We start from the raw sequence: 9992 nt of genomic DNA on the forward strand, positions 1-9992 counted from the left end.
GCAATGGCACCCCACTCCAGTACTTTTGCCTAGAAAATCCCATGGACGGAGGAGCCTGGTAGGCTGCAGTCTATGGGGTCGCGAAGAGTCGGACACAACTGAGCAAATTCACTTTCACTTTTCACTTTCATGCATTGGAGAAGGAAATGGCAACCCACTCCAATGTTCTTGCCTGGAGAATCCCAGGGACTGGGAAGCCTGGTGGGCTGCCGTCTATGGGGTCGCACAGTCGGACACAACTGAAGCGACTTAGCAGCAGCAGCAGTAGCAGACAGCATATTAAAAAGCAGAGACATTACTTTGTTAACAAAGGTCCGTCTAGTCAAGGCTATGGTTTTTCCAGTAGGCGTGTATGAATGTGAGAGTTGGACTATAAAGAAAGCTGAGTGCTGAAGAATTGATGCTTTTGAACTGTGGTGTTGGAGAAGACTCTTGAGAGTCCCTTGGACTGCAAGGAGATCCAACGAGTCCATCCTAAAGGAGATCAATCAGTCCTGGGTGTTCATTGGAAGGACTGATGTTGAAGCTGAAACTTCAATACTTTGGCCACCTCATGCGAAGAGCTGACCCATTGGAAAAGACCCTGATGCTGGGAAAGATTGAGGGCAGGAGGAGAAGGGGACGACAGAGGATGAGATGGTTTGATGGCATCACCTACTCAGTGGACATGGGTTTGGGTGAACTCTGGGAGTTGGTGATGGACAGGGAGGCCTGGCATGCTGCAGTTCATGGGGTTGCAAAGAGTTGGATACGACTGAGCAACTGAACTGAACTGAAGAGTGTGAACTAGGGAATGGGTAATTTCTTAATTGATATGCAAAAGAGACATGTTAAATCACATATTATGAATTAAAAATCAGGTGAAATAGATGATTCCAGGCATATTTATAACAATGATGTAGTCTATGATAGTCAGCCAGACTTGAAACCATTTCTTAACAAATGATGAGCCCATTGAAAAATATGGATTTATTCACTACATTGGCAAGTTAGAAGTGGGAAATTTGAAGTATATATATATAAGCATATAGTATATATTTGAATAAGGTACTGAGGAGGAAGAATAAGAGCTGAATAATATCCTTTAGGAATTAAAGTTTGTGGAGATGAGATGCCAAGAAAAGAGGAAGCAAGTAGAGAGATGGCTGTTTTGAAGATGAACCACAGTTCTCAGGAATCCAAGGATGTTGCCTAAATATTGAGTTTGATAAGGAGAGTAAAAGTATAGGAAAGCCTTGAGGCCCTGTTCACTGAAGTATTATTAAAACTGTTATTTTTCAGAACACCAAACATTACACAACAGTGAATTCCCTATTATGACCTGCTACTGTATGCTCAGCAAGACACTATTTCTTTGGAAAATACAGAAATCTACTTATATTCCAGCAATTATAAAATTGACATATTTATCATGGCATTTAAAAAAGATTTCCAAATAGCTATAATTTTGAGTTGAAAAAAAGTCTTAATAATGCTTAACCTATTGCTCGGATTTAAGGAGAAAATAAAATAGAACACCACAAGTAAGAATATGTTATTTTCTACTCTTTCTAAAGCGTGTTTATTTATTTGAGGTTTGGCTGGAACTTTTACAAAATCAGAGGAACACAAGCTCTGCTGAATTCAGTACCAAACACAACACCTTGTAATACAGAAGTCACCTAATATGAACTTATTGAACAGAATTACATTATTGACTCTTCCTTTAGGATTAGAATTTAATTGAAAATGAGCAGTCTGAATAATTCCTCTAACTATAAGCAAGTAAGATGCTAAAAGTCTTGGGCTAATATTTTAATATTCTGTTTTAACAGATGTTCCATTCAGTGCCACACCAGTGAATGCCTTTTATCAAGGCTGTATGGAAGTGAACATTAATGGTGTACAGGTGGATTTGGATGAAGCCATTTCTAAACATAATGATATTAGAGCTCACTCGTGTCCATCAGTTTGGCAGAAGACAAAGCATACTTAAGGCATTTTTTCTCTGCTGATAATACCTTTTTCCTGTGTGTAATTATACTTATGTTTCAATAATAGCTGAAGAGTTTTACCTACAATGTGCATATCTTGATTATTTTGTGGGACTTTAACTTTCCTGGAATTTTAAAAAGGTCCTTTTTCAAGAAAACAAGATTCTCTTGTGATATGAATCATATTAAAAATATTCTTACCTCTGTTGCTGTCTAGAAATTAATGAAACCTATAAAAATTTTTAATTTGAAATTTTTGTGACAAATGACATTTCTTCTTTTTTTATGTTTGTAAAAGTAAAGTTTAATTTTATCATCATGAACTATGGTTTAAATATCTGTTTTGTTTGTGTGTGGTGGGGGGTGGGGCATGGGGAGGAGTCAAGGAAGTTAAACCTTTGTTAGAATCCAAACAAAAGTACCTGTGACTAAATTCCATTGTTACCAGTCCTCCCAAGTCAGTCTTCAAATAAGGGACCTTCTGCCTGGTGTAACTCGAACCAATAGGAGACCGAGTTTGGTTCTTCAGAAGCAAAGGAAAGTTATCCTTGGATCAGAGAATGAGAGGTGGGAGTTCCAGCCCTAGAGTACAAGCTCTTCTGACAGGCTGTGGGCCAGGCGGCTTTACAGGTATCTCCTAGGTAAAGTGGGAGGAGGGTGGGATGCGGTGGGAGGGGGTGGAGTTCTGGCAGAGCAGACAGCTTTGCTGCTCATGCTCCAGAACACAGTGTGGAGCGAAGCGTCTCTGCACAGGGCCCACCACCTCCGCCGTCTTGAACTGAGGGTCCTGCCTGGTGTTTCTGCACACAGGCCCCTTACCTGAGGTGCTGGCACAGCCAGCTCACAGGAGGAACTCTGATCTGAAGGGCCATGCATGAGGCTGCTGTATGTGCCCCCTCTAAGCAGTCCCTTGTGAACAAGTGAAACGGGAACAAGTGAAACTTAAGCACAAAGGAAAAGAAAAAGGTTAGACTTTATTTTATTACCCAGATTCTGTTTTTATATCCCAGGAACTGTTAATGGGTTTTGCTGCTGACACTGTTGATCAGAGGAGATACTTTGTTTTCATTTTTTCGTAATGAAAGCAGAAGAGTTAAGTGTGAATTGTTAAGTGTGAATTGAGTGGAAGGCCTTAAAGCTTTATTCCAAAAACAGTCCGTCAACAGCTTTGACTTCATCTTTCTTTCACCTGTTTTCACATTTGAATTAGACAATGAGTGGGCTATTACTGAATTACATAATGAGTGGGACAGATTTTCATAAGAGCAGCACATGAATTTTGCTGGTTAGTGACTGGATTTTATGAGGCTAATATATTGTGTTGGAATGGGTGTAGAAACCTGGCGTGGGTACATTCCTTAAATCTGGCTGTGTGAGTCACACAAGTGTAGATGAGGAAAGGCAGAACCTAATGATGGAAAGAACAAATGAGAAAATGAATAATATGAAACATGTTTCTGGTTTTCCCTGAATCAAACCTTAATTACCAGAATACAATCCCAGAATGTGATTGTTGAAGAATAAAAGGAGCTATGAAAACTACAACAAATTTTAATGAAAGGATAAACCACAGAGGGACACAGTTTATACTGTGTCTGTCTAATATCCTAGCTTTAAAGTAAGGAGGTAAGATTTATATATTTACTGTTAATGCATTTCAAGTAGCAGTTTTATTCTTCTCAAACCTACCATTCACATTGGGTATGTATTAGGTGTTTCACTGACAGGTTTAGAAAGTAAACTTTTTTCCACTATAGACATTTTACATTACGTAAGACATAATTAACTGGTGATATTTTGAAATTTTATATTAATAATATCTATATTCTATCAAATCTTTGAAGAGAACATAAAATTACATAATATTCATGTAGCTCTCATGCAGCACAGTAGTTCTTTAAGATAGACAAATGAAGCTGTAATATTTGATTAGTAGTTATGGTTGAGTTGTGGACTGGAGCTCAGAAAGGAAAGAGAAGCAAAAGTAACATGCTGAGTGTTTGACACATTCCAGAAATTGTGCTAGATCATTTTACTGGGTGTAATTTCTCCCCTGGCTACCACCATGCATAGTGGATGGTGAATTTCAGTGAGCAACTATTGATAATTACAATGGTGTAAATAAGTAAGGAAGTAGTAAAACTGGAAGTAAATGGAAATTCTTAAAAAAGAAGAAAGGAAAAAATGAATTTTCTTTCAGAAGGAGTTCTCTAATTCTCATTTAATCATGCCCAGATACAAGGGTAGCTATGGGGGTCAATTTCACTTTTCCCACGAAAAACAGAAACTTTCCAACATGCAGTGATCTTCACAGAGGTTCCAGAGACTCATTTATAAACAATATCTATCTCTGAGATGCACTTAAACAATGGCTTAGAAAGAGAAAGGGTCTGGATCTTTGATCTTAATCTTTACCAGGATACACAGACTCTTAAAGAGTGGTAGAGAACAGTGGTTTCATGAAGGACAAATAGGATATTTGGTGCTTTTTGAGCTGTGTATCATGAGAAAATCTAAGTGACAGGGTCATTACAAAGTCCCATACACCTTACCATTTGCAGAGATGGATTGCATATCAGTGAAATAATGGTTAATTTGTGAGAATAGAGTTATTCACCTTTTTCTCCTGTTGGAAATTGTAATTCAAGTCTCACTCTCATATGTGTAATTCAAATCTCATATGTGACTTTTATAACGTATTTCAAATTTTTTATTTTTCATTCTGGAAGTGGTGTTATTGCTGGATAGAGGACTTTTTTCAAAAGTGTGTTTAATAATTGCCTTTATTTCTTTTAGAAATCCCTTAGACCTTTAATCTCTATGGTCAGTGTAGAAGAAGACTATTATTTAAAATAATTTCACTTCAGATGTCCTGATATTGTTACTGATAGTATGAGCTTGGGAGAAGACAGGGACTCTGGAAACTCCAAGGACAAGTGTTGTAAAAATCTAATTTGTTCATCAACAAACATTCATCAAGCACCTAGTCTGTGCATGTGAAACTGAAGATGGTAAAATGTCTAAAGAGTTAATTTCAACTGAGTAGAAAGTGACGGTACTCAATAGGCCCCTGAAAGTTAAAGTGTTCATCTCTCAGTTGTAATCCAGCTCTTTGCAACCTCATGGACTGTAGCCCGCCAGGTTCCTCTGTCCATGGGATTTCCAGGCAAGAGTACTGGAGTGGATAGCCATCCCCTTCTCCAACCCAGGGACTGAACCTGGATCTCTTGCATTGCAGGCAGATTCTTTACTGCCTGAGCCACCAGGCCCATGGTAGACCTCAAACTCATGTTCCTTGAGCAGTCCTTTTAGATTGTCTCAGAAATTGAAGCAATGAAACTGAATCATTATTCCTATATAGGAGTAGTTTGTTTCTTACAAATAAAACTGATTTGACAGTGATCTTGCACATGGGTTACTTGCCATAACAGGCTTCTAGCTTTCACAGAGAACTTATATTTGAAAATTAGGTCTTCTCCTGTAGAAGAGGCATTGGTCAGAGGTTCATCCAGTGGTGGGCTTGCGTCCAGCTCAGCCCATGGTTATCTTGCAGTCATGTTTACAGAGTGTGAAGGTGAGGAGCAACTACATGGAACAGCATCCTATGAGGCCAGATTATCAAAACCGATTATTGAACCAAGGTATGTGAAGCAAAGAGGATCAGAAATAGAGGGGAACTGAGTTTAGAGTAGTTTGAAACAAGTAGCAGGGCATTAAGGCTGGGAGACATTTCCCGAGCCACAGTCTACTACTTCGTCAGTACTTTGGATCTGCAATTACCTTGTAGATAAGAATAGCATCCAGAGAACTTACTGACTCAGTCTTTGCTGACCTACTTCCCACAAGAAGCCCTTTCCAAAAAGAATCCTAATTCTGTGAGAGAATAATGTGACAAAGTTTGAACTTTACTAGTGAGAAATCATCTTTCTTGCTCAAGTTTTAAATGGTGGAGTCTGAAGTCTCATTCTGTAACTTGTCTCTAGATGGAAGAACCACTTGTTTAACTCTGATTATTTCTCTAAACTGATTTGAAGAAAAGGAAGATGGGGACAGTATCTAGCTGATGTAGGAAGGATCTAACACTATTATCTGTGGTTCACAAAAATAAACACCTTACTTATTTAAATATAAACAATAAATATAAAATAAATAAAATGCAATGAATATAAAAGTTTAAACAAAGCATTTTGGACACTGGAGCTGAGGCTGGAGCCTTCAGAGGTGAGAGTATCTTCCTGAGCCAACTTGGCTCGTATAAGGTAGCCAAAGAAATTAAGAGCTGGCTGTTCTGAAAAATAGGCAGTCTCAGACTTCTTTATGTATGTAGCAGGTTGGCAAGCTGAGATTCAAACCCAGGATGTCTGACTCAAGAGTCTGCAGCCAAATTCAAAAGTTTATATTTCACCGATATTCTTAACTAGTTATCCCATCATAATATACGTTAGTAAATAACTAGGTAGAGAAATGTTATATTGTTATATAGTGAATGTTATATTGTTGCAGTGAAAAAATTCTGTCTCTAACTGTACATATAACCTGCTGTGTCAGTAGAGTCTTAGTTGGTAATAATATCAGCTTAACGGTTTTAAGACAAATGTATGTTATTTAATTCAGTTAAACAAATGCTGATAATGACTCTGAAAACTGACCTACAGTGGACCCTCTGTAGGTTCTGCGTAGGCAGATTCAATCAGCCACGGATGGAAAATATTTGGGGAAAAACTTATTCCAGAAAGCTCCCAAAAGCAAAACTTGAATTTGCCACACACTGGGTGACTATTTACATAGTATTTATATTGTATCAGGTACTATTAGGTTGGTACAAAAGTAACTGCGGTTTCGGACTGTGAATTTTCAATCATTATAACTAGGCTCACACACATCTTTATTAGTCAAAATAGGAACCATTTCAATCAACACATTTTTGCCAAAGAGAAATAAATTTGTTTATTCCTGTAGCGTAAAAATCCATGCTTCAGATTTGATGAACTCTTGGAAAGCATTTTTTGCCTACTGCTGATTGTGGAAGCCTTTTCCCTGCAAGAAGTTGTTGAGATGCTTGAAGAAGTGAGAGGTTGTCATTTGGTGAGAGGTCGGGTGAATATGGCAGGTGGGGCGAAATTCGTTCAACTTCTGAAGCATTGATTGTGCAACGTGCAGTCGGGCATTGTCATGGAGAAGCATTGGGCCCTTTCTGTTAACCAACACAGGCTGCAGACATTGCAGTTTTCTGCACACCTCGTCAATTTGCCGAGCATACTTGTCAGATGCAATGATTTCGCTGGGATTCAGAAAGCTGTAGTGGATCAGACGGGCAGCATACCACCAACACTGATCATGACCTTTTTTTGGTGCAAGTTTGGCTTTGGAAAGTGCTTTGGAGCTTTTTCTTTGTCCAACCACTGAGCTGGTCATCACCAATTGTCATATAAAATCCACTTTTCTTTGCACAAAAAATGGTTTGTTGTTGCGTACAGAAAGAGAAGACCGACCCTTCAAAATGACAATGTTTTTGATTTGTGGTCGTTCATGAGGCATCCACTTATCGAGCTTTTTCACCTTTCCAACTTCTTCAAATGGCAAAGGACCGTAGAATGTTCAATGTTGAATTCTTCAGCAACTTCTTGTGTAGTTGTAAAGGGATCGGCTTCAATGATCACTCTCAATTGGCCATTGTCAATTCTGATGGCTGGCCACTGCACTCCTCATCTTCAACGTTCTCATCTCCTTTGGGAAACATCTGGAACCACCACTGCACTGTATGTTCATTAGCAGCTCCTGGGCTAAATGCATTGCTGATGTTGCGAGTTATCTCTGTTGCCTTATGACGCATTTTGAACTTGAACAAAAAATCGCTTGAATTTGCTTTTTGTCTAACATAATTTCTATAGTCTAAAATATATATAAACAGCAAATAACACGTCATAGCAAAAAGAATATAAAGCAAGAAATGCACATTAAAATGATATATAACATAACCACATTTATTTAAGACTGTATTCCAGTATAAATGGTAAAGTTAAAAAATGTAAAACCGTAACTACTTTTGCACTAATCTAAATATAAGTAGTCTGGAAGTTATTTAAAGTATACGGGAGGATGTGTGCAAATATGATGTTACTTTATATAAGGGATTTGAGCATCCGTGGATTTTGATATCTGTAGGGAGCTTTTGGAACCGGTCTTCCTCAGATACCAAGGAACTACAGTAATTAGAACTCTAGGCTGGATACTGTCCTAGGAAAAAGTGGAGAAAGTGCCCTACTCCTGTTGTCAATATATTTACAGTTTAGGGGATACCAGACAAATGGAGAAGTAATTCAAATAATGGATTTGAAATGGAAAACTAGTGAGGTGCTATTTTGAATTAGGCCCAGTAAGAGAGAACTTTTCATTAGTTTCTCTGCCTCCAAGTCCTATTCCCCGCAGTGTTTCAGATGATGTCTCACACAGAGATCTTGTTTCACTATCATTCTCAACACCCAAAAGATTTTTCCTGTCAATCATTGCTAGAAGTACATATATTTAATCCTAAGCTTTCAAGGACTTTCATCTTTAAACCAGTGGATCTCAAACCCAAAAATGCTCATTAGATTCCCTGGCCCCATCCCTGGCAACTAAATCAGGATTCCCATGAATAACCAGAGTAACAAGCCGTAAGTCCAGCCTTTGAGTACCACTGTAACCTCATGCACCTTCTTCCCCATTCTTATTTCTCCAGTGTGCATGTGAATGTGTATGTACACACTTAAACACACACACACTCACACACATGCATGCAAGCATGTGCACACAGATATAAAGCAAAAACAAAAATGAGAAAAACAGGAATAGGAGAAAAGGATAGAGAGGAACAGGGGTGTGTATGTGTGTATGTGAACAAAACAAGTAGGGGAGAACAAGACAACAAAGAGAAAATGAGAGAAGATACAAAGGAAATGAAAGCAGAGATTCGGTGAAACATTTGATAAGATACAAGATAAAGAATAAAGGAGAGGGACACGCGCTTCCGCGTCGGGGAGCCGGTGGCGGATCCCGGGAAGTGGAGACCTGGGGTCCCGGCAGCGGGGCGGCCCGCGGGCCACGGCGGGGAAGCACCGTCCTGGGGTGGGAGCTGGCGCCATCGCCAAGAAGAAGCTTGCCGAGGCCAAGTACAAGGAGCGAGGGACTGTCTTGGCTGAGGACAATTAAAAAAAAAAAAAAAAGAATAAAGGAGAGGAAAGAGATGAAGCAAAGAGTACAAAAAGATGGTGAAGAGGGTAAGGTAGATAGGGGAAAAATACAAAAAGAAATATCTTCTTCCCTGTAAACACAGATCAAAGTAGGTAATAAGTTGAGATCTACAGAGAGATTAAAAAGAGAGATAATGAAGAAGAAATTTAAAAGAAAAGGTGAAAGAAGAAAAGGTTAGGGAGAACAAAGGGAAAGAGGAAAAAAAAAAGAGAGAAAAGAAAAGACCAGGTAAATTTAGAGAAAAATAATTGGGTAGCACAAAGGAAGATGAGCCAAGCATAAAGAAAGCCTGGGTTAAGTGCTAAATATACAGTCAACAATGGTGTGCAGGCAAAGTGGGCTTACATTAAACTGCTGCTGCTAAGTTGCCTCAGTCGTGTCCGACTCTGTGCGACCCCATAGACGGCAGCCCTCCAGGCTCCGCTGTCGCTGGGATTCTCCAGGCAAGAACACTGGAGTGGGTTGCCATTTCCTTCTCCAATGCATGAAAGTGAAAAGTGAAAGTGAAGTCGCTCAGTCGTGTTGACTCTTAGCGACCCCATGGACTGCAGCCTACCAGGCTTCTCCGTCCATGGGATTTTCCAGGCAAGAGTACTGGAGTGGGGTGCCATTGCCTTCTTCGTACATTAAGCTAGTGATTCTCAAGCCAGCTGCATAGTAAAATCACCTGTGGGCTTTTATTTTATTTTAAAAAATATTTAATTGGAGTATAATTGCTTTACAGTGTTCTGTTAGTTTCTGCTATACAGCAGTGTGAATCAGCTGTAAGTATATATGTATCCCGTC

The 9992-nt window shown here is 39.1% G+C and overlaps 1 protein-coding gene across 1 annotated transcript in view; it reads left to right on the plus strand.

Moving 5' to 3' along the window:
• PROS1 (protein S (alpha)) overlaps positions 1-2296 on the plus strand; it is a 65987-nt gene extending 63691 nt beyond the window's left edge. Inside the window, exon 15 of the mRNA XM_010847911.1 lies at positions 1815-2296. Coding sequence (XP_010846213.1) covers positions 1815-1975 — 161 coding nt within the window. The 3' untranslated portion in view covers positions 1976-2296. The remainder of the gene's footprint in view (positions 1-1814) is intronic.
• The last annotated feature ends 7696 nt before the right edge of the window (positions 2297-9992 follow it).

This window comes from Bison bison, unplaced genomic scaffold, assembly GCF_000754665.1.
Source record: "Bison bison bison isolate TAMUID 2011002044 unplaced genomic scaffold, Bison_UMD1.0 scf7180017864258, whole genome shotgun sequence".
Taxonomy (NCBI): Eukaryota; Metazoa; Chordata; class Mammalia; order Artiodactyla; family Bovidae; genus Bison; species Bison bison.